General features: G+C 27.5%; 2 protein-coding genes across 2 annotated transcripts in view; one reads left to right on the top strand and one right to left on the bottom strand.

Annotated features, from left to right (window-relative positions):
- Positions 1-16,193, bottom strand: part of LOC112686396 (myotilin-like) — a 230,978-nt gene extending 214,785 nt beyond the window's left edge. The window contains exon 1 of the mRNA XM_025558641.1: positions 15,852-16,193. The gene's annotated coding sequence lies outside the window, so the exon portion shown is untranslated. The remainder of the gene's footprint in view (positions 1-15,851) is intronic.
- LOC112686382 (myoneurin-like) lies at positions 1,339-26,760 on the top strand. Its single transcript, XM_025558613.1, has 2 exons — positions 1,339-1,758; positions 26,146-26,760. The coding sequence occupies exons 1-2, from the start codon at positions 1,339-1,341 to the stop codon at positions 26,758-26,760; spliced, it is 1,035 nt and encodes a 344-aa protein (XP_025414398.1).
- The last annotated feature ends 1,022 nt before the right edge of the window (positions 26,761-27,782 follow it).

Genomic DNA, 27,782 nt, shown 5'->3' with positions numbered 1-27,782 from the left:
AATGGTAATCCTACGCATTTGCACTGTAACTGTCTTTTTACAGAACTATATACATGTCCACTCCGTCACATGTCTACTCTACTATTTTTCGCGAGTTTAAATATGTTCCAGTCAAAAACTCATTCGATCTGATAACTTTTGAAAATCATCATTGTATGTAACACACTCCAAACAATACAATTGAAAACAAACATATTAAGCTTTTTCAACTGATTAAATGTAGTAAAATATAACATAATTATATATATTTTTTTTTGTTTTCAATTAATTGTTTATTATATTATTATTTTTTTTTCCATTTATTTCCATAGGATTCTTATATTCAGTAGCGTAGTGTGTGCGTATGCTGTGAATGTACAGTATTCACTTCACAAATTGAAAAAATAATTTTTTTATATTAATAATGTAATATTTTTATAAAAAAATGTTTGATTGTATTAATTTAATATTTTGTATATTTCTTCTAAATTGACTAGGATTGATTAATCCGCAACACTACGGCCTCGTCGCACTATTGTCCGTTATATTTATATCTAATGGCTAGTACCTAACATGTAACATGTTCATTATGTACGCAGTATGCACGTTGGCGATTGCATTCGGATACAGACATTCAGCGACAGCTATTTATATTTCTTATCGATAATATTAATAACAAAATAGAATGTTCGCGGTCGTGTTTTCGTCACTCGTGTATGCAGGATCAGTATTGCATACGCTATCGTATAGAACCGTCTATCGCGTATTTTACCGGCTATAATGCTATATTAAACAATTATTATTTAAAGTTGTAAAGTGCGTATTATTAATTGTATATTATAAGTGTGATATATCGTTTTTAAATTAAAACTATTTAAACTAAATAAACAATAATGAATACAGATAACACAATATGTGAGTGTGAAATTGAAAAATTATTTTTAAAGCCTTCAGTTCACTCAATTTTGATGAAAAAAAAAACATAATTGAGTTAGGAAGATCCACACCAAAATTACCCGATTTAGCGACAAAATCAAAAAATTATGTTTGAACATTTAAATATGATGTCTACAGTACATATAAGTGGTTATCGGGTCGTAAAAAAACAAATAAGCTATATTGTTGGCCTTGTGTTATTTTTCTCGTGAAGAAAATGTTTGGACCAAATATGATTTCAACGACCTTAATAATTTTTATCATTTAAAAAGTCGTCACGAAGCCGCTAAAAATCACATACAATGTTTAATAGATTTAACTAAATTTGGTAAATAAGAATAGGTACTTGTTTGAGTGAAGCTTTTAGAAAAAATATCGAAAAACATAATTACAGTTAAAAATAATAGATACATATTAAGCAGTATGATAGATTCAACGTATTTTTTAGCTCAGCAAGAATTGGTATTTGGAGGCCACGACAAGTCAGATTTATCTGTTAATAGGGGTAATTATGTTGAACTTATTTACTTAATGGCCCAGTGTAATGAGTTGTTAAAAACACATCTTGCAACGTCCACTATATTAACTGGTTTATCCGAGGACATTCAAAATGACTTGATTCAATCAATTTCAAATGTTCTTCTTAAACAAATTGAAAATGAAATACGTGATACTCCGTTTGTTGCAATAATTATGGACGAGACAATTGATATTATTACAAAGTCACAGTTATCAACAGTGTTGCGTTATGTTAATACCATAGATGGTTACGAAGTTTTCGAAAGATTTTTGGGATTTACTGATGTTAGTGAAAATCAATCAGCGAAACCATTATCAGAGCATGTATTTAGTTTTATTTCAAAGTATGTATGTGAAGAAAAATTAATAGCTCAAACGTATGATGGGGCAGCTGTTATATCCCGGCAACATAATGGTTTACAATCATTAGTGCGTTCGAAGTATGAAAATGCTATTTTTGTACATTGCTATGCACATTAACTAAATATTGTCTTATAATAGTCAGTTGAGTATATTAAGGTTGTAAAATATTTTTTTAACCCTTTTTGATTTATCGTCTTTTTTTTTCAAAATCTACCAAACGAGTATATGCACTTGATAATGTAGTTAAAAAACATTTTTTATCAGTAGCCCGAACAAGATGGAGTAACAATAGTCGTCTTATTCAAATAATGGTTGAACATAAACTAGATGTTATAAAGCTAAATCTAATGGAATCAATCATAGAGAATGCCTAAAATTGGGACTCGGAAACATTGTCTTCTGCTAAAGGGTACGTGAAAATTCTTCAACGTTTTGATTTCAATTTTTTTCTTAAATTATTTTCAATCATTTTACTACAAACAACGATTATTTTTGAAATTTTACAAAAAAATTTTTTTGATATATCTTATTACTCAAAAAAGATTGACGATTTCATTGTTTATTTAAATATTGTCAGATCAAGGTTTGATGATATTTGGTCACAGTTATAAATTATAAACAATGAAATACAGCCTCAAATTCATCGTTCAAAAAGGCAAAGATTTAATTAAGTTACATGAGATACAAAAACTAATTACAGACGATTATTTTTTGAAATAATTGATGTTATAATTAATAAGACAAAATAACGGTTTTCAAATCTTAATCAATTACAATTTTTCGCATTATTAGACTTTAAAAAATTTAGTCTATAACCTAATGATTTTCCTATAAACTTATTCAATTCGTTGAAACAATTATACGGTAAATATTTTGATTTACCCAAATTGAGAAATGAACTTTTGGTTATCTACTCGACCAAAAAATTTCAAAAACCTTATGTTCACGATCTTTTAATTTATTTAAAAACCACAAATTTAGAAAAAAACTTACCACAAACAACAAAATTGATTTCATTGTGTAATGAACTGAACACGTCGAGTTTTATCATTACAAAATAAGTTTATTTATAAGCATAATAATTTTACCAGAATGGATAAAGATATATGTATGAATACATAATAAAATATAACATAACATTTAACATAACATAAAATTTAACAAAATATAACATTTAACATAACATAAAATTTAACAAAATATAACATTTAACATAATAAGTAATATTTAATATGTTTATCACTTACGGCTCTGTAGCACTTTGAAGTAAAACGATAATTTAAATTATTCAATGTTGCGGCGTAAAAGGGGACACGAATGTATTACGGAGCCTTATAACAACGAAAAATAAAATAGTCAATGGTGTGGGGTATTAAGGCCACACCGGACTATTAATTTACTCACACAACTTTAAATTTAAAAAGAAAATGATTTACGCGCCGAATATGTTATTGAAAACTGATATTATTTTGGTGGGGAACGCTGACATCGGTGGGGAGATACTTTTAGGCCAGGCAGTCCGACAGACGGGGTTTTAAGGCCGTACCCTGGACTCTGAACCTTAAGAAATATCTCGCAATCGTTATTTGGTCAGAAAGATGTAACAAATTGGTCTGTCGGTCTCATATATATGTGTATTTGGTGTTTATTGATTTAATTTCCCGGGTGAGTAAAAGGTACATGTTTTATTTAATAAGTTTTGGTAGATTAATGTATATTATATTTGGAGATATGTATTTATTGTGCACTGTAGGCGTTTCTGAATTTTACTATTTATTTACTGTTAAAGAAAGTTAAAAGTTTATTAATTGTATTACAAATTTTATGTTTTTTAATATTACATCGCGCCAGCGCTATCTACCGTCGTTGCAGTGTGAGATCGACGGGTCGATGCGTGACGTCATGAGATACCAGTGGCGCGGCATAGCGGATGGTAGTAGGTGTGTGTGATCGTTACAATTGATACTATCTATTCCAGCTACTAGTGCATCAACAGAATGTTCATTCTCGGCCCTTAATAGGATTAAGAATTCATCAAAAAATTCTCAAGAACAAAATCGTCTTTCATCATTATCAATTTGGTCAGTAAAAAAAATTATTGGTAGAGTTGGAAAAAAAATCTACGTTTCATGATGAAGTAATCAAAGCTTTCCATACTAAAAATAGAAGAATTGATTTAATATATAAGTAATTTTGTAGTTAATAATTTTTTTTATTTATAAAAAGTGATTTATTTTATATATAGGGTGGTGTGGGGGGTTACGTCCCCCAAGATTTTATTAACTTACAACTTCAATGCATACACTAAGCTGAAACGTACGCTATGCCACTAATTATATTATTATACATTGTTGTTGCATTTTTTATTTAATACGTTCTGTTTATGACAGCTATTTCGTTTATCAATTTTCATTTCTAATGAATCAGTATTTTTATTTTTACTTTATAACCGTGCGAATAGTTAAAAATATATTGTTTTCCATGACAAAAATAAAAAATCATTATACTATTTAAAATTTGATATAACATCATATAAAATTATGAATATTATGTAGACAATCAATTGTATCTCAGTTTAAGTTTGAATTAAAATTAAAATTAAAATGAATCAAACAAAAAGCGAGAGTTTATTTGTTTATAATAAGTATATATGTATATATGTATTTACTATGTGTAGTAAAATAAATCAGTTTCATAATTATTAAAACATAATATTAAAATTAAAAAAAAAAAATAAAAAGAAAGATTTATTAAATATAACTGAAATCTGAATATAATATAATGCCATTAAGAAATCTATCGCTGAATCATCGATGATATATTTACGTACTGTTTTTCTCATTTTTTTGATTAATAATTGTGTCAACATGGAATGACACTCTTAGAGTAAGTTGGCAAACAATGTAAGTAGATATGACGAAAAATGTTTATTTTTAATTTAATTTTAAATAATGTAATGGAAATTAAATCATTTAATTTCCCACTCTAAAATATTTTTGACATACACCAACTGACAGATATAATAATCATGAAGATTTTATTAAAAATGTGGTAAGTATAATATCAATAACATATATCTTTTGTGATTTATAATAATATAACATGTTTTTTATTACTATAACATATTTTAAATTATTAAAATGTACCTAAAATATTATCAAGGGTTTTTATTTAATTTATATATTAGTTATAATAATTTTAAGCTCAGATTTTAACAAAATAATAGGTCCTTTAGAATTTATAACATATTAATTTTTGGTGACTGATTTTTTTTTTTATTCTTCATTACATTTAAATGGTTATAAATCATCTGCAGTTCAAATGCTTTCAATTATTTATTTCAAACGTTCGACATAATTTTGAATACCCAAAATTGATTTTTATTTTTGGTGAATGCAGTAAAGACGAAAAAAATAAACAAATTTTATAAGTAAATTTAAATAAAATAATATTTTAAAAAACATTCAAATATTTTACATAATTTCCACAATGAAAGAAAATTTAATATGATTCAAATGTATTATTTGAAAAAATTAATTAAAAAAAAAATAGATATCTGCATACGTTAAACGTAAAATTTATACACAAAAATTATACTCGATATGTATAAATTAAAAAAAAAAAATTCTTAATAATTATTTCAGTACTTCCATGATTATAATATTGAAAAAGATCAGAATGAGTTTCAATTTTTTTTTTTTTTTAATATCTATTCTTTTTTATTGTATCCTTTGATTTCTTCATTATATGAATAACTTATATTTTTAAACATGGATTTGTTGAAATAAAAATATTTCAAAGGTTATTCATTAATATATTAATTTAAAAGCCAAAAGTATAAAAATAAATAAAATATTTTATTTTATCTAAGTATTTGTATTTTTAATAAATTTTCTTAATATGTAAAATGACATCAATGTTGAATTGTATAGAAATATAATATCTTAAAAATTTTATTTAATACTTAATAAAAACTATCAATCATGGTTTACTAATATTTATACATTTATGTCAAGTAACAATTAAATTTTCTTGCGTTTATTTTAAAATAAAATAAACTACAAATTGATTTATATTTGACAGTACATAATATTTTTGTATGGCTTTATTTTTCTAAAATCAATATTTAGCAGATAAATAAATTATCAACTGATGTATAAAGACTTTTTATCCTATATTTTATGACTTTTGATTTTTTCTTTCAGGCAACGTTTATTTATTTTCATGTTAGTTTTTATTACTTTTATTAAAAATTAAACTTTTTTACAAGATTTAAATAATTATACAATCACTAGATTAAAAATGAATATTATGATAATTGTATTATTATAATTAATAAATATTCATAAAATTTTCATATAAATAAATTATATCCATAAAATCAAATAATTCTAGCATAAACAATTTATACTAAAAAAGTTAAATAATATTATTAAATATATAAATTATTTAAGAGCATCAAAAATTATTTTTTATTTTTTCATTTTATGTTGTAAACAGAACATGTTTTTGTTATGGAGCTTAAAATTAGAATAAGGAATTTTTAAAAAAATATATTTGTTAAAGATTTATTTTAAATTATTATTATTATTATTATTTTAAATGTAAGTGGGAACAATACAAAACGGATAATTTTATTAAGCTTTGTGTTGACTCAAATCAAAATTCACACAATTTTAAGCTAGAAAATTAAATAAAATATATTTATGTAAAATATCATATATATATTTACAAAATATAATTTAATCTTGGCTTTTATGGTGTAGTGAATTTTCAAACTTTGTACATAATAAATTGCAATTACCTAGATCTATTTCATTTTGCATTCAAAATGAAACATCTTATGCATATATATGATCTATAAATTAATAATTTTAAAAAGTACATGAAGTAAATAAATATTTAATTTAGTGAACTTAACGCTAGCTGAAATAGCTCTATATAAGCTGATAATAGTTTTTATGACTTATCATTTTATACAACGCGTCTATTTAAAAAAATGTCTTTTAAAATTATTTAAAAAATACAAGTCTATCTAAAATATGATAGAACATTGCAGATCAAAATAATTTTTCCCTCGTTCACCAAAATAAAAACAAACTGTAATTGTGTAATATAAATATGTTGGAAAAAAGTGCTTGTATTACTAAGTGTATTATTTGTTCGTACATTTCGTAACAAAAGTGGTCTTAACAGGGTTTGATAAAGAAGTTCTGAATAAGTGTGTCTGGCCAGGTCTAACTGCGTCAAATTACACATTATGGCATGGAAAAACGTACGAAACATTAGCAGATATGATCCTCTTGGACATTGCAACGAGAACATAAATCTGGGTGGCAATCTGAGGATACGAGCTATTTTTTCAATTTGAACAAAACCTCGACGCAGTTCTATATGGCATTTATTTATATTTCCAACGTTTCGAGTAGGTTGACGGGTGTATTGTGGTCAATGGAATTGGGCCAAAATTGTTATCGTGTGTCGACGGGTTTTTAGAGTTCGCGGTGATTTAAGTCCTCCCGTTAAACTTTTAATGGTTTTTCAGCGGTTTTATACTCACCGGGGCCAAGAAATTTATTGCCCGCACCATCTGCCTGGACACGTTTTTAATACGACTACACACACACACACACACACACACACACATATATATATATTTATATGTATATGTGTATAAATACACGCGCGTGTACCGTAATCACGGTCTACAGGCGTACACCACTGTGAAAGGGTAGCAGCAGGAGCAACCGGAGAAAAAAGGAACGTTGGGGTGAATTCCGTTGATGCTGCATCGTCAAAAGAGGAGGTGGATTGACGATGACGACGACGGTGAAGACGATGGCGCTACCACCACGTCACCAGTTTTGACGAAAAGGATACAAATCATTGGTCTACGTAGACGATTAATTACCCGTTTTCGGTCTAAAAGCAATAGCTGTCATTCATTATCAGACGCAATGTTAAAATTAATGCCGACCAGATAAACCCTGAAGGTGACCCCTTATATCAACTAACATTGCTCGTTTTCGGTTTCATGTGTAAGTATGTGTGTGTAGGTAGAGGGATGATCGTATGTTTGTATATGTATGTTATACTGGAAATCCCATGTTGAGACCTATCTCAATCGCGTGGCTATTCGATTTAGAATAATAGATATATCGCAGTGAGCAATATCATTAGCAGCAGTAGTAGTATACAATAGCCACTAACACTTTTTTTTGTTCACGCAGTTAAGGTTTTTTATGTTAGTGTCAAAAGCAGAAATATGTTTTCAATACTGCTACGTATCTATATATACAATATACTCGTACTTTATTACCATTCACGCTCGGCCGTTCAACATAATTTTATGGCAGTAGAAATACTTACATTATCTTATATATTTCTATATATGTATTTTCAATTTGACGCGAAACGTTTCTGTAAGATTTGATTAAAAATCTATCAAAACATAATTTGTTTAAAAAAAAAAAAAGAATAACACATAAAAAAAGGTCATTGAACGCCGTATCATCCAATAATGATGTGCTTAGTAGTTGCTTTGACGCTTAAAACTTTGTGATGATAGATAAATCGACTTCTGAAGGGCAACACTTTGTATACGCACAAAACACACACTACATTTATGATTTAACAAACGCTGTTTGTGAAATACGTATTTTTTTAGTGGTTGGATATCACAATGATACATGACTTTTAATGAACTTTTAAATTATTACTATTTACTCGACCGCAGTTCAAATGTGGTAACATAACTTTCACGTATATAATATATCACCCGATCAAAAATGTTGTTACAAAATCAAAAAAATTTAATTAAACAAAACTTATTTCAATAGTAATATAGAAATACAAAAATCGTTATCAAATTATATGTGTTTATTTTTAAACACAATGTCAGTAACGGTACATTAAACCCATGCGATTATATTTATGCAAATTTACAAGGTTCAAATATTTTTCAATAACCTTTCATTTCTTTTTTCTTTTTGTTTAATTAAATTCCAAACATGAGTTACGAGTCATTAGTTTTTTATTTTAGGTAACACAATCATTATCGTCGTAGGTCAATAACATTCAAGACTTTGGTCACTTAATTATAGTGCATACGATGTAATAACTGTGGATTTACTTAATATCCAATAATATAAAACTCTTATACTATCAGATAACTTCTTACATATAAAACTTACAATCTCGTTGCAATATATACAATATAAGCATACAAAGATTCGATTAATGAATAATATGTTAATATTATGATTGTACTAATTCATATGTTACTCCACAAAAGTGTAGTTCGGCCGCTTATAATATCTTTCACGATTACCTATATGTTATCGATAACATTTTTTCCAAACTTATACTATTATTTCAATGTAAACATAATATAATTCAATTAAATACGTGTAATTTTTAATATTTGTATTATTTGTAATATTTTATTACAAATGTGTACGTGTACTTATAATTTGAGCACGAGGTAACACGAAAAGTTGTGACCAAACTTTTGAAACTATTTTAGAGGTAGTTTTGATTTGATCCTTGCTTAACGTTTTTGAAAAGTTTGAAAACCAAAAGTACCATAATACTACGGTTCCAGACTATAAAATACATCGAACCCACCCGAAACCGGATTTGACTAACTCCAAGTAAAATTCCTGGACATTATTAAATACCTACTTGAATGTCCCGTGTGACTGTATTAAAATTAAACCAGTCTTATAGGCTATGCACTCATAATATAATATTTTACACTTATAAATTAGAAACTGGATTTATATGCACAATAAATCCTCAAAAAATGCTTCTAAAAAAGCTGTAACATGCTATAAAATATGTATTTATTTTTAAATATGTACTTAAATATTCACTTAAAATATTGTTTAAAATTATATACAAATATGTGAAATGTAATTATAAATGTAAAAATAAGTATTAATTAATGTGGTATTTAAAAAAGTATAAAAAATCTTTTAAAATATTTTGTCATCAAGTCGGCACTTGAATTCTATATTATTTATCTATATATATATATATATATATATATTGTATATGACTATAATATAAGATATGAGCATGTAATATTATCTTTGGAATCAATGACTGATCGCAATTTTATTGATATTATGTGGCAGTGAATGTGAAAATACGACGAAGATGACTATATGTGCTATTAATAATAATATGCACTATAAAACTGCAAATATGCATTTAACAGGTAAAAACGTTGAAATATGCAGAATAGGCAAAGTAAAATTAGTGTTATTTTAATAAAAAAGATCTAAATCGGGAACAATGCTCATTAGATTTCAAAAAGCTTATTCCAATACATATATGCATTTGCATATCAATCCGGTCCCTAACTTATAATACTCAAGTAGACTATATCATATAAATATGTTATTATATGTAAGTCAACGATCAATAAAAATGTTTTCACTTATACACTCTGAACAGATGAATCTTAAACGAATAAAGGAGATTAAACATCAATATTATGGAAAGTGCATGAGCTTAAAACGCGACTTCAAAACAGATCCATTGAACACTAATTAAAAGCTTAATGAAACGAAAAGTAGCTGCAACTATCTGTAGGTGAAACATACTCTATAAATTAAATGTGATTTGTGTACACCGGTTGGTTATACTATTAAGTAGTAGATTTTGATTAGATTTCAAGCAGTTATAAATAATAGTAGTTTGATATGCCATGATTTACATATTTTATTCCGCGATTTACTTCTAGAGATTTTTACCGCTTTTGATCTTTGTTTTTAGAGATGTTAGTTAATTTCTTCTTTTTTTCTTTTTTGATATAGGAAACTTGATTCCGAAAGAAAATAACAACCTCATAATAGTATATCGAGGTCCTATTGTCCGGAGGGTATTACTTATTCTCCACAAACGTTCATTCAGAATGTGAACTACTCAACTACTCGCTTAAAATTCCACCAACGGTTTGAAATCTATAGATTTTATAAAGTAGTCTGTATAGCATCATTGAAAAAAAAAAAATCATATAAATATATATTTAGTTTTTTTGATTCTAACAAAAAAAAATTCCCATGCATACCAATTATTATTTTAATTTTGAACGATCACCTATTTTCCAAAACGATGATGAAAATTCAACGATTATTTATTTAGTTTGTAATGTTTGATCACCAATGGAACTATTTCCTTATACCACCTGTGTTTTGTTTGCTGCATGTAGCAACAGAATATAAAGTTCTATCCAATTTATACGTATGCCAACTACCTACAATGCATCGTGCAATAAACCTAACAAACTATATTTCAATGACAAATGTACCACCGACATAATAATATATCAAAATATAATAAGAACAGGCTTTTTTTCATTCCATTCTCAACTACATAAAATTGTGAAAAAGTAGCCATTATGCTCTGTTAATCAAAAAAGGAAAAAAAAAGAGATTATCTCATATGTACTGTCTACTACTGCAATAAAAATAAAATTATTGTAAGAACGTTAAATCATATTTATAATGTTATTATTTATCTTACTATTTTATATTAATATGTTTTAAAAACCATAAAAATATTTTTGAGTTTTGGTCTAGAGATCGTCAACCTCTTCCAGAGTATTGTATCTTTTAGAACATCCATAGAATACCTTAACTATATGTCGTACCTTAATGCTTGAATCATTAATAATAGGAAATGGATATTCATTCATTTTTTTACGGTGTGTATTTGGATTAGATAAGACTTTTATGATATTTTTTTCATTAATAATTTGAATTTTTTTTTTTTTTTTACATTTCACGTGATGAATAAAAATTTGGTTTATATCGTCAATATATCGTTAATATAGTCAGCAATATTTTTTAAAAATAATTTTGTAGCCTTTTTTAAATTTTAACATTAAACTTTGATATGTTCATGATCATATGAAATCAATGAATTATTGTACAATTTATTTTTGAAGTTTTAAAATAATTTACTGTCGCTGTATACATAAACGACCATAGGCGTACGCACGGGGTTTGCCGAGTGACCCAGGGCACTCCTCGTAAAATTGTAAATTAGGCCCTATAATTTAGGTCTAAGAGTAAGAGGCGTGTACTTAATTGATGTTAGTCAAATTAATTGTTATTTATTATAAAATATTTGGTACAAAATAATAGAATAATAATTTAGTAACAGAAACAAAAATTCTAAATATTCGTGCAAAATATTATTAAAACATCTACAATTGACTAAAAAAGTATAAACCATAAATATTTTAAGTTATCTCAGAAAAATATACGAGATTCGGAGAAAACATATTTATTGGGACTTGTACACCACAATATTAAATAAAAAATTAAAATTATGTTTATTTGGTTATTCATAATTAATATAAATTATAATTTATTAAAATATACCGACACATTTTGTTAAAATAGAACCCAAAAGTATTTTAGACACTCCCTGAAATACAGGTCTACGCATGCCTATACGTACGACTAGTGATGTAAGTTTGTATTATACAGTGGTATAAAACTGTATTATATACATGGTATAAAATTATTTTATACAGACAGTATAAAATAAAAAAAAAAAAAATGAAACCGTTATTTTTAGTAACTCAAATATTAATTTTTTACTTGTACTTATAGAATGGATCTCTAATAAAGTATAGAATTATTATAAAAATTAAAAATATACAATATTATTGTAATAGTGTTAATTTAGAATTCAGGTGTTAAAAATGACTAAAATCAATTTATTGTACTAATATAATATTCAAATATTGTAAATATATAAGTACAATGAGATAGTATATAACTATAAAAGTAATAAGTACAGTTTTATCTTTATTTCTATTTAAAAAATATGTATTTCTATGTATAAAATACATATGTATGTTACCTATATCATAATTGCAAATCGATAGCATGACTAAATATTAATTTAGTTAATTTGGTGAATAATTTTTGTATTATGTGTTTTTTTTTTTAATTTTTTCTAACTTTTTAGCCATTTTTTTTTTTCAATTATTCCATTTTAAAATAATTTATATTTCATAATTAACAATGGGGTGATAACCTTTGTTAAATTCCTTATAATTTAAGGTACTGCAAGGTTCTATACGGTATAATACGGTATTATACAAAAAATAAATAAAATACCGTATTTTAACATCTCTACGTAGGTACGACTAAAGAGATTTAACTAAATTAATTTTGCGTATTTTGACGAATTTACTTAACAAATTAAAAAGACATTATATTTTAATTCACGTCAATATATTACAAAAATATACTAAAAATATTATCTGGGTTCATATCTCTACATAATTTACTTATGCGATTTATAAAATTAGTTTTACTGATTCAAACTTTTTATTGTTGTTGCGTTAAATGGAATAAATATTTTAAATTCCATTGTTGAAAAATATCCATCACTTCTGCTTTAGTTGAAATATATCAACCAAAGCCAAAATATAGTTTGTTTAGTGACTTGTAAGAAGTTTTTGTAGCGTACGCAAGTTCTCAAGCGTAAATGAAACATATAGCATACACGATACTATATATTACTTATAAATACTTTCTAAGCCGATTAGAATAGAAAAAAATTAAATAAATGTCTCGTATTTACTTAAGCACAAAAATTAGTAATTTGATGTTTTAAATATTGAAAAAATAAATATAAATACATAAAATACATTTAAAATAAATATAAATTATTTACATATTATGATATAAAAAAGAAAAATACCTAAAATTAATACCTTATAAACATACTATATAAAATATATTTTACTGAATTATATTTAATATTATGTTCGGTTAAAAGAAATAATTGCATTATAAATTAAAACAGAACTTTATAACCAAAAATTCATAATGAAAAAATTAATTTTTATTTTAAGAATATAACAAGATTATTTAATCCAAGTTTAAATTAAATATGTGATTAGAAGTACTAAATATTTTATGATATTTTACAAAATATAATCGTTTCATATTAGTTTTCGTTTAGATAATTCATAAGTTTTTGAGGACCTCAACTTGAAGTTATAAAAAATTAATCTATCAACTCATGTTGTATTGCTATATTTCTTGCATTTGATAAAATTAAAATTATTTTCTATTAAATCGAACAACGAACACAGGTAAACATAACATTATATTTCACTAGTCAAATATATATTTGGAAAACATAAAACAAAAACGAATCAAACAATAAGTAACAACAATGATTATTCACTGAACACACACATATTTGTATTACTATATATATTATTTCGTAAATGAATAATCTGAGTATGTACAAAGCTTGTTACTTTAAATCAAAATAATTATTACAATTTCGTTGAATGAATTTTAGAAAGCTCTCTGGTTAATGAAATGAGCTTAACAAGCGTGCAGGTCCAAGTACGTTGGTCAAATACTCGAAAGTACTTTACGAAGAAAACTTTTATCGAGCACTGGGTGAAAAAATTACATAAATAGGTTAGGTAGAAATGAACGAACGGAAAAAGAAAAATGTCAGTTATACATATATCTAGCAGAAACCCTCGTCACCGGGGTGAATATATGTCATGATGTGACGCAAAGCTGCAAACGGCTTGGTTGCCTTCTTTGTATTATGTACATACAGCAGTGGCATGTAAAAGCCTAATCAAATCGAACTTTCCATTTTGTACAGGCATACACTATACAGAATACTATGATATTCGAGAGAGCAAATAGGTAAATAGACGACTGAACTTCCTGCAGTTCGTTTTAACGAGTATTAGCCTCCCCGTCATGGTCATACTGCTATTGCTGGTGTGTCATGCGTTACCATCGGCTTAATCACAACAAAAACGAAATGCCAAAAAATTGCGAAACAATTTATAACCAAACGTGGCATTATATTCGTATAAGAGAAGCGCGTGTCTAATAACATCAACAGGAAATTCCGAACGTTCAGCAAATAATTGTTCTTATACCTCTACAGCAGTAGATGGGTTAAATATTCGCATTTATCTTCGACAACCTTTCCCTCCCAATGACTTTGATCATATAAGCTTACACCATCCCGATCTTCCTTTCGTACGATTCCAGCTCTTTCGCACACCACCGAAGTCACAACCATCTCAAAGTCCAGGTACGGGACGTGTAAAAGCTTAACGTTTCTCGTGTACCATTTCATTGAATTTCTAGTTTTGATCACTTAGTATGCAGGTATACGTTGAAAATCGGTACACCCTATAAAAACGAAAAAATACGACCCCGACTGCAATAACAATAATAATATCGTATTACGATTTAATAACAACCTATCGAACGTAATATTATTGTTGTAACGAGTAAGTGGAGAAAAAAACCGATTCTGTTCTGCACGGTCACGTCTTTGTCGTCGTCGTCACTTTGACACTAAAACGTATTACCTCGACCGCTGCCGTGACGTAAAACATCGTATTTATATCTGCGCGTATGTGTGAAAATTTTTCGGAGGGTATCGGGAGCAAGTATTGAAATGTCAAACAGCTACAAATAGTAATGACAAAACCGAGATGGACAAGGCACGTACCATGCTCTCATAATAACGTTTTTTAATCTCTAAGTACAGGAACATATGGACTACGAATAGTATCTTATAATCCTATGAGTTTTCCAAAAATTAAAAAAATTGTATTTACTATTGTTCCGGACAGTCGGTCTTATAAAGTTTGAAAAAAAATGAAACATTTTTCGTACATAATTGTTCTTAAAAACTAGATAAATTGAGCGTTCTGACAACATAAAAATATATTTATACATACTTTATGGGTTAACATTCATGAAAACGATTCGATTCGATAAATTCTATTGAAAAGAAATGAACAATTTTTTTTTTTATTTTAGCATCGATATATCTGTTCAATAATTGTCTACGTGTGTACCACCATAACTGGTTACTTCTGTTACGGTAATCGAAATAAATATAATTTAGAATACAGTAGCTTGCTTGCAATAATAATAGCCTTCAATAATGTCTCATGGAAAAATGGATAAATATCTTGGGAGCAGCCTGCAGGCCAAGATAACGAACCGCTGCCGTATTATACTCACCAATTGTATTCGATATGGTTTTCCGGTACGACTGCGGGAACGAAGCAAATGGGTCCACTGCGTAAGGGCACGCGAACGGTTGTACGATGAATTGCGAGTGTACAACAATATCGTTTCTCGTTTGTAGTCGTTGTTACGCGCACTCGGAAAGCCGAAAGATCATCAAAGCCGGAGAAATTAACTACACGACGTAATATTGTCCACTGTTAACGTGTCTACGGTAATGATTACGAGGACACCAGGGGTCCGTTGCCACCGAAGTCAAACCGCGGTGGTTCCGAATTAGTCACTGGTCTATTTGCCTCGACGACGGTGGCGACGGTGGCGTCGGTGGTAGGACCGTGCATACTCGGCGAAACTCGGGTGAACGCGAAACCGTTAACTACCCTCGGCTCTCGTGGTGCGCTGCTTCCGAACGCATTCAGAGGCACACACGCACACACACACACACACACACACACACACTCACACGCGCGCGCGCGCGCGCACGCGCACGCACTCACCCGCGTGCACACACACACACACACACACACACACACAAACACACATACACCTTCGTATCGTAATTATGGTAAAGGTTCCTATTTTTTAAATACAGGGTGGTTTTTATCATACGCGAGATATGTAGGAAATCATATTACGAGTCATCTGCATTTAACTGTTTACATATTGGTTAAGATAATTTATAAGTTAGCATTTTTATGTTTTTACATTTGTTTTATTATTATTATATCCAAATCAATTGGTTGTAAAACGTATGCATGTTTTATTTACATCTAAAAGGGATAGTGTTTAATATATTTACTATTTTCTGCATTCGATTTGAGATCACAAATATAATAATCCAAAAGATAGTTTGATAGTGGTATTATATTATTTAGTTTACATTTTAAGTGGCAAAGAGAAGGGTAAGCATTTTTATCTTATTGTAAATTACCCTTATTTAGATTCACAATAAAAGAACTTCCATGTATTATGTGCATAGACAATTAATTCTCCTAAACGCGTAAACTTGAGTCTATATAAGTTTATACGTATATGTGCATATATCGGTGTTTTACGAAAAATAGATGTGTGTTTGTGTGTGTGTGTGTGTGTGTGTGTATGTGTACAAATATTTATGTACTAGATATAAGTATTTAAACTTATAGATATATTATAGCTCTCGCCATATAATCGGGCACTACTATGCACAGTCGTAAATCACGTGTTTTGTTTTCTAAATCATTCGATTACGTATGTTAGAAAGAATATTCTTTTATTCACACCTAATCAGCTGTCACTGACGTGATATCATAAAATCATGGTATTTTCATTTTTTTTTTCAGATTTTTAAACAATAATTATAGGAAGAAACAAGTATAATATTATAAGAGAGATGTGCAATTTTCTGATGCCATTTTATGGCAATTTCATGACAATTGAACTATAAATAAACGATTAAGAAATGGGTTTCAAATACTTTTAAACAAACAAATTCAAAGAATTTAATAGTCTTGAAATGATTGGTGTATTTACTTATATTTATATATACATATCTGTGTATCGCTCTTCAAATTGAATATAAAACTATCAATATTTTACGAACTCAACCATAATGTTCTATATACAGTATAAATATCCGAAATTCTTCGAATATTTGAGATTACAATCCTTTACAAAAAAATAAACAAATAAAATCAAATATAAAAGATTATACTACTTTACTTCAACCTAAAGAGCACTATTTGTTACTATTTGATTTTAAATATTGGTTGTATTGGTAATTTTTATAAGTATTGAATAAAACTATTATTTTTGAATAAAAAATTTTCTTAAAAAAATTAATAAATATTTTTTTTTATCAAAATGGAGCCTTCTTGCTCGTTGACTTGTGTCAATTATGTACATATTCGATCACATATGTTTAAATTTATATTTTTAATTTATATAACTTGAATTTCATAATAATTTAATTTAAATTTTCACCGGTTTTCCTTTCATAGAATCTATACTCTGGTATAACTATCTCATAAACCTAGCCAGTTCTTATTATAAACAGTAATAACTATTATGAATCCTAATTTAAGAGAATGTTTTATCGCTAACCATTTAATTAACCATTCAAATAATTAAATATCAGTTAAAATAAATCAAAACTATTTTTATGTATATTTTTAAATGCAGTATTACTTCAAATGTTATATTTTTAACATTTAACTGTACCCTCTCATTATTATAATATAATACACGTAAAGATTATCATATATTTTTTTTTTTAATTGTTCTCTCGTTATTATTTAAAAAAAAATATGAGAGATATATCTCCAAGTACCACTCGTGGTATGCATACACATATAATGTGTGGAAGTTTTATAGCTCCGTTGAAAATAACTAAAATTCTATAATATTAAAGTTTAAAAAACAAATTTTTTAAATTGTACACAAATTATATATATATATATATATATATATATATATATATATATATAATTTAAACGCCATTTGCTGCGTGAAGGGTTCACCTTAGTTTAATAGAAATTTTGAAAAATGAACAAAAATAGATTAATTCGCTAAGTTCGGTACCTTAACTACATTATATTTTATTGGATTTATTTTATTTATTTAGTATAAGCTAAGCCTAATAGACTAAATGGAAGGCTTATTTCGTTCAATACCGAGTGAATTTCCGATTAGATAATAATATATGTTAACAATATTACAGTTATCTTATTAATAATTAGACATGTTAAAAGTAATTCATAAATAACTTTAATACATATGACAATAACTAAAAGATCTAAGTAGTCATTAGGTACGTATTAAGTTAAAATTTCAGTAAAGTAATGTTTTATAATACCATCGTATATTTAATAATATAACTGAGCAATTCAAATGGTTAAAATTAAATAACAATAATTTAAATGAAAATTTTTCATTTAGATAATATTTTAAGGACTATAGTTTTAATAATTTCAAATCAAGATTACATTTTTCTTGCATTAAAATAAATCTATAACTCTTAGAATTGTGTGAAAAAATTGTATACTAAATTATACATTTAACCTTTGGATAAATTTAAAAATAAAATTTAAAAATGAATGCACTCTTCTTCAGTGAACTCTTTATTAAAGTAAATAATATACAAATTTTGGATGGATTTGTGAATTCAATTTCAAAATAAATGTATGCCTTTATATTTTTTGTATTAAGTATATTGTAGGACCTAGATTTAAAATTGTTTCTAAATTAACTCATACATGTAAATGTATTATTTACCATTGTGAGAAATACTTTTTAATAATACTCTTAATAAATAGTAATAGTAGTTATAAAAATAAAAAAATTATGTCGTTTAAAACTTAATAATAGCTTACCAATTATTAAATGTGATTGTATATGTTTAATAAATTATAATTAGTTTTTCAATCTTTCTTTTGTCTCATTCTTTACATGTTTATTTATATTTAGAAATTTATTATAATTATGATTATTATTCATGTATTTATTCTCATGTTTAAAAATACATACTATAGTTATACAAATACATAATTAATATGATAAAAGTATACAAGAATACATAAATTGGGTCATATGTCATAAATATTTTTAAAAAATTATTTAACTTATTGAACATTTTGTTAAAATTACTTTAAAATATAATATTATATTTTACATGTTCTAATTTATACTTAAAAAAATGAACTACAAAAAAAATATATGACAATACTAGATCTAGATATGCTTTCGCTAGACACTGTTGGTATGAGGGCCCTATTAAGCATACAAAAAATAAAAAGTAGTTGTGAATATAACCCATAGTTCCATCTACGTAAAGGCACTGCGTTTTTATAAGCCCAAGGCATCAAATATTCTAAATTTGGCTCTGAATTTCACCATAATTAATAAACAACTAGATAATGAGATAAGTTGTTCATACTTTTTTTAAAAAATTTAAGAAATTAAATACGTTCCTGTACATATATGTTATTAATTCATTGGAATTTTAATAATTGTTAACAATACTGAACCTTTTTTGATTCATCGTTTTACTATAAAATATTTTCATTTCTTTAAAAAAAAAAAAAAAAAAAAATCAGAATTAGTTATGAAAATTGATAATTTACATATACATTTAGCCATGTTATGTTTATTTCAGATTTATTTACATATATTCAATGAATTTTTAAAATCTTCACTCATAAATTATTTTTATGGATGTATTTAATTTAAAACAGAGTTATATAAACGTTATTGTAAATCACGTTGTATTATTTTTTTTTTTTAAATGATATGATTTATTATTTATATTCTAAACAAAATTGGCTTACGCTAAGATGAGCGAAGCGAGACGAGTGCATAACACCCAACCTGTTTCTTTGTCCATATTATTTAAATAATCATGTTTCTCAAAATGAATAAAATTTATTATATTTTTAAACTGTGAATGTTTAATAAAAAAAAACATTTATGGAAAAATAATTTTTGCATAAATTACTCTGGTCTTGTATTTTTAATTTGTTTTAATTATTGTTTTATTATTATTTATTGTTTTCATTATTTTAAACTCTAACAACTTACTACAATTATAACCATATGTTAATATTGTTAGGTATGATTTTCAAAACTAAATTTTTAAAATATGTTATTTTTCTATGCAAACTGAGTCTCTGTTTAATTTCATTCCTCACATTTTTTTTATTTATTGATTCAATTATTATTTTATAAAATATACTCTCCTTGTGTGTATTTTTTATTATTTACCTTGAAATAACTGATATTTAAGTATATGTACATGTTTATATGGTGACTTACATATTATAATAAATTTAACTTCGATAGAATAGTAATTGGTCTCGATATACTATTAAAGAAATAAAATACAATATATTTTATCTGTATAATTTAAATAGGAAAATATAAATATTTTTGTTATTAATTAATTCAGGTCTCGAATGTATTAAATTGAATAGGATAAAATAAAATTAATAATTCAACTTATAACAAGAATGTGTGGAATAATATATTTTTAAAAAAATTGAAACGAATTGAATTTACAATCATTTAAATATTCTTATAAATAATTTATAAATTTTTTTTTTTCATACATTACTACATAAACATTTTTTTTAATAATTTAATGGTGGCCTATTTCATATAATATATTATAACATACATTAACTTAAAGTTTTCTAACTAAATATTTGTGATATTTATATAAACGGGTTTAAGATATTTTATTCAGTTCTAATAACGTGACATGAATGTCCCTTTACGGACTTTGTTACCATAGAGGCTACTTTTTGCTCTAATAGTCAATTAAATTGTTCAATTATTCATAATGTGTGATTGTGCTACTCGTTATTATTTTGCGTCAAAGATAATACATATTTAATGGTATCAGTTATGATTAACACAATTACCGTATTGAATCGACATATTATGGATAAACTAGCACTGAGTTCCAAGGAAATTCAATAATTTTAAATTATAACAAAAAAAATGTCAATGTAACATCAGTGTTTAAATTGAAGTGTTGTGCAAGGGGATGGAGCTTTTATCCTAGGTACCTATATTTTTTCTTTAATTATACACCCAAAATATATTTTTTGATGGAACGTGGGAACGCCACAAACAAAATAACTTTTATTAATATGTGAAATTTCAATGATGTCAACGATTTGCGTTATATAACGGTTATTAAATTTTACTATTTTCATTTTTTTGTCATCTTTTATTCTTTTTATGGTTGTTTATATTATATTGTATGGTCCTATAATTTTTTTTATAATTCACGTGTATGATTCTATCATTAATCTTATACGTAAAAGTATAAGGTTTATAGATACTATAAATATTTGTTGTTGAATTGAAAAGTTTGAAATGCAGGTAAGGTGGTAGTGACCGCAGTGTAAAACTAGTTTAAATATGTACACCATGTGTTTTAAAATCTCAAGATTAAAAATAAGTTATTCCAACATTTAAAATATAATATAATTGTTTGTTACTTGGAGAAAATGTGTAAAATTATGGGGTTGGAAATAATTTACCAAGGGCTGTCTACAATTTTGAATATATATAGATATGATAGATAATAATGATATAGATTCACAATGGAAAGTTCAAACTGTTCTCAATCACTAGAATATCCATGAAATTTTTATTTTACTTTTAAGTGGTTGTTATTAACGAGTGTTTCGTGAAATGTCACCTACATTATACGTTTGAATTTAAGCTCGTACTGATAAAAATACAAATTCAATAACTTACAACCGGTAAACCTTTTTAAACCTTTTAAGCCATAAAGTGTTGAGTAGTTTGTACATTGTATACTCAATATGAGCACCACGTGTTATATCCACATACAAGTGTTTGTATTGGCGAAGACATTTACAAAAAAATCAATAGTGTTACTATATGTCTTTTACAAAAATTCTAACTACCTATATCGTCAATCTATTATGATTTTTAAATATAGATAGTACCTATATGAGAAAAATCCTATATTTAATATTTTTTTTTTTAAATTATTTAAACATAAATAATAATATGAAAAAAATATTGAAAATATTTTGCACTTTTAACCATTACAATATGAATATGACTAATGTCAAACATAGACCGAAAACTTTTAAATGTCAAATACCTACATATTTGTTAATTACCTTACAATCAAATACATGTAATACATTTGGACAAGCATTATCTCTTAAACACATAGACTATGTATATATCAGATGATCATAATTTCTGGTGACAGCGGTTTTCTCTATAAGTATGTAAAAAATAGAAAAACAACTAGAAAATAAAGTAAATTATAAAGTTTTAAACTTGAAAAAGGTTTTGTATTCCATAACACTTACATTTTATATATTTTTTCATATGTTTTTCATATTTTTGGGAGAAAATATATTACTATAGATATACTATCACATAAAATTCTGATCGTCCGGTGAAATATGCTGTTTTTAAAAATATTTAAAATTGTCCATTAATTTTCTCAAGCTCTGTTGATAAGACATATTTTATAATCGATAGTACAAAACCATAATTGTTTAATGTATTCATTGCGAATTTGACCATATAAACCTAATCTATTATAATAATAAAAAAAGATCAGCGGTGCTGACTGAATTACGGTAGTAATGATAGATTTATTATTATTATAATAAACAAATGAAGATTACACGATTCAGTGTACACTGTTAAAATAATGAAAAATGTTAATAACAATAATATTTGAGTTTACGCAAGAGAAACAAAATAATGATGTCACAGTTTTAATGTTGGATTCCGTGAGCACGGAGAAAACAATACGTTGTATTCGCGCACACGGTGTTCGAAGAATTGACCGGAACGGACCGGTTCGATAGTGTTCTCGTGCGGACGTCGTCACAACCGTTCGCATCCCCTGTGCATTGATGGATGGGTGGGACGGGGTGTTGCGGCGGTCCTGCGAGCCACGGTCTGGTGGTTGATAAGAGAGATAAAGGCACGGTCGGCAACAGACGTTTCGATAACGGCTGCTGTACGGCTTTGCATCAATATCATGATTAATAAGATGAATGATAGTATGATGTACAATATCTAGTTAAATATAACTGTACGATGTTTAAACAACTTAAGTGACCAGTTATACAAAACAATTTTCAAAATTCACTTTATAAATACATTTTAATAATTTATAGTAAATCTCATATGAGTAGGTTCGATAATAAACCATTTATAAATTAAAAATCCATAAATAAAATAACATAAAAAAAAAAGTTGAGCATATTTTCAATTTGCATACCGTCTCGAATCTGAATTTAAATAATAAACAATTTTCGAATTAATCGTATAAATAAAAATAACACACATTTTTTTAAATGATAGTTTTAGTATTCTATTCATAAATAATTTATTAATTGTATTTGGTCGATTTTTAATAGATATTTATTAATTTTTGTATTGATGAAGAGTTATCACTTTAAATTTGAAAAAAAAAATAAAATTTGAAAATGAAATACAAAATGAAAAATTCAATTTGAATATTTGATTATTACAAATATGTAATCTAATATTGGCCACAATATAATAAATGTGTTGTTTATAATAATAGTAATCTGTTGTTAGGCAACATTTCATACTTTAACATCGTTGACGAAACTAATTGAAATATCTATCACACCAAGTCAATCAGTTGACCTGTACATTATAATATTATAATTTCTAAACGTCATTTATTGTTTTCTTCAAAACTAGTATATTTTTAGTTTGTGATTTAAACTATCATCTCGTTATTCCGTTTGAATATGGCTATTAACGAAACGGACCAATTCAAAATGGTAATTATTTCAAATTAAATATTTAGAATTAATATATTTTAAGTCTTAAAATACCTACAATTACTAATACAATACATTACTACAATACTAAGATGATTCACTATTTTAGATTAACTAGCAGGGAAAAATTGTGTGTACACTAGGGATAGGCAACTGGCAACTCGCGAGCCGCATCCGTTCTACGTATTTTTTTTATGTGGCCCGTGCCACCTTTTCAAATCCCTACATAAAATTTTAGCGATTATCGGTATCTAATTCTTTTACGTTGATCGTTAAGTGTAGGTACAGTTTAACATCCAATTAACAGTCACTGAAGAAACCATAAATAATTAGTATATAAATCCATAAACAAATCCAGTTAAATAATTAAATTTCTAAGCATAATTTATATCCATATCGGCATAATTAACTATAAGTATAGCTAAAGGTATTAGGCACTTATTTTATTGTATTTTACAGTCATAAAATTAAATTATTTAAAATAAATGTTAATTGTCAATTTTAATGACTTTTTCTTTTTTGTGTTTTCTTTTTATGATCCGCCAGATTTTAAAGTTCTAACATTTCGCTTAATAGTTTCTTTGAGTTTCCCATTCCTGCTATATACGTATATTATATTATTATTATTATATTATAATGGAAATTATTGTTAATTTTTTTTTCCTATATTTAAAAAAAAAAATTTAGTTAATATTCTTGAAGAACTATTATAAAATATAAATGTATGCCCTTTTAAGAAAATCATAATAAGAAAAATCAGAAATAAAAATTGTAATTTAAAAAATATTTTTATGGATCGAATCAATTATTTCACATTATTTGTAAATTATTTTATCTATAGTAATTTATTTGTTATTATAATAATTGGGTTATAAATTTCAAAATTTGAACTAAGATTATTTATAATCATAAAATTGAATAAATATTTAAAATTTATTTATTCGGTCCATAAATATATAAACAAATTAACTTCTCGTATTTTTTTCTAAAATAAAATATTTTAAATATTAAGTTTAGGAGCGAAAATATCTAAATATATATATAAATATCAATATATGTATCACGCTTTATATTATACAGTAAAATAAAAATAATAATAATAATAATAATAATAATATGTGTGTAAAGAAACGGAAAATGTTGAGAGTGAAAAAATGAGAGTAAAAAATTAATAATTATTGAGTCACAATTAAGGAATTTTGAATGTTGAGAAAACTGATAGGAAGTTGAACAATATAGGCATACTATTATAGTTATAAGTATGTCTCAAGTAACAGGCTCATACGATGAACGCAAAAAGAATATTTGTTCAGGGATATTTGAAATGAGTGAAAAATGAGATGGAATCAGTGTAATATAGTATGTTCAAATCATTGACGAGCAAAAGTTGAAAATCGTTTTCACGAGTCTTTCATGCCCAACAAAAGTCTGTGCAATTTTTCTGAACCGACAAATGTAAATAAAGGTTTTTCCACTGGTTGAACCATAAATCGTCTACTCCTAAGGGGTGAAAAATAACATTTTATTTTTACTCTTTTGCTTTTATTCTATTACAAATTGCCAATATTTTATAACACATTGAGATGTATATATAGTGAGATGGCGGTGGGAGAACAAGTAATAAGGAGAATAATTATATCGAGAGATCAGTAGGTATAGGAAAGTGTTTGGAAAAAAAAAATGTGGGGTAGAAAACAGAAAAAGACAAGTGTAAATAGATAGGATATCAAACAGTTGGGTGGGTGGTGAGTAGGTATGCAGATGAGGGAATAGTTTAGCGAAAGAAGGAAGCAGTAAATATATTATGATCTAGATCTGGTCAGTATAAGTTAAGTTTATTGGCTAGGGCTAGGTCTAGATCGATGTGATCTAGAAAACATAATCGAACGGTCCAACGGCCACCGTCAATGAATGAATGTAGGCCTACGCGAATAACGTCACACGTCACGTCGTGACGTGTAAATCTATAACTAGTCGTTGTTTTTCAGACGGACCAACTTCACGACCGGTCGTCGGTAGCCGAGCACCAGAAGGATGGAGGCGCGGTGCCGTGGGACCTGACCGCCGGTGGAGAGGTATGCGAGCGGTGCCGGACGTTTTGCGCGGATATGACGGATCTGTGGAGACACGCGCGCGCGGTTCACGGCGACGCGGACTCGTTACACTGCCCGTTCACGGGTTGTGGCAGACGGTTCTCCGCGGTGTCCACGAACGTGTCGCACGTGGAACACCACGCGACGGCCACGGCTCTGCGCGTGTACACATGCGAAATCTGCGGCCGGCTGTCCCACAACCGCGGCTCGCTACACAAACACGTGGACCGTGCGCATCCCAAGGCGCGGGCCGCCATGTGCGGCGTGTGCTGCCTGTACATGGGCGACGTTGCGTCGCTGATCGACCACGTGCACGTCCAGCACGGAGCCGTGGTGGCCAGCGAGCATGCTGGCATCGGAGGCCCATACCTGCGGCCGAAGCGAGTCGCGCGCTGTGACGTATGCGGCAAACGGTGCCGCAACGACACCGTGTTGCGCGCGCATAGGCACGTCCACGGTCACGTGGGTCCCGTGAGTCCGCCGTACGCCAGAGTGCGCATGATGCGCTAGACGACGGGACGGACCTGTGGCCCAGCGGCACGTTTGAACCCGTACATGTCCGGACACGACACATATCGTCGTGCGTTACGCTACTCCATGGCTCGTGTACAAGCCGTTGTATATTAATCGTTGTATCTTTTTTCCCACGCCGTTCTCCGGTTGTTGAATGTTTAACAAATGTAATTAAAATGTTTTCTCCTTTAATATATGCATTTACTTTTACAACAGAATTACGTTTACGAGTGCTTATTTCATTGTTTTTATTTATACTGTCGTCGTTATTTATCGATGAATTACCAGTGGATTTCGAGAAGAGGGTATTTTTTTGAAACGCAAAAACCTAATTTTCCTATACGATAAATAGGTAAATAGGTTTACTGTTCCCATTGAAACCTGTTCAATGTGATCCAATACAAAATCCGATCCAGCTGTCTCAACACGATATTTGTTGGATCTTTTGTAATAGTTTTAGTTGTTTATTAAACAACAAAGTACGATTGAATTATTCTCATATTAGGGATAGAATTGAGATATAAAAAGTCGATTACTGTATAGAGCTATAATATTTTGAGCTATTTGTTGTCAATCTATCCAACAGTTAAGTCACTAACTTCATAATATTGTTATTTTTAATTAAAATCATTTGATTTTATACTTTTATCTTAGTTACTTTTAAGTAACAATTTTTAGAAAATAAATAATTTAATAATCATTATTACTATTACTTTTATTATTATATTAATTAATTTCTAAATTTTTTGAGCGTTTAGTTATTAAAAATGTATTGTTGGTCCCTAAATATCCTCTATCGTAAACGACTGATTTACCGGTGTATATCTCATTCAAAATGTTTTCATATAAACAATGAAAAATGTGTAAGTATATAAGCAAAGTGGCCGAAAAGAGTTAGTTGGTTTAAAACGTTTTTACTTGCAAGCTATAAAATGCTGAATATTACGGATAAAACAATTCCCATAGGACTTATTTGTTCAAAACTGACGTAAGCTATGCGATTCGTGGTGAACATTTCG

Source organism: Sipha flava, unplaced genomic scaffold, assembly GCF_003268045.1.
Source record: "Sipha flava isolate LNK unplaced genomic scaffold, YSA_version1 307_pilon_pilon, whole genome shotgun sequence".
In the NCBI taxonomy this organism is placed as follows: Eukaryota; Metazoa; Arthropoda; class Insecta; order Hemiptera; family Aphididae; genus Sipha; species Sipha flava.
The sequence above is the reverse complement of the archived record's forward strand: the minus strand, read 5'-3'. Positions and strand labels throughout refer to the sequence as shown.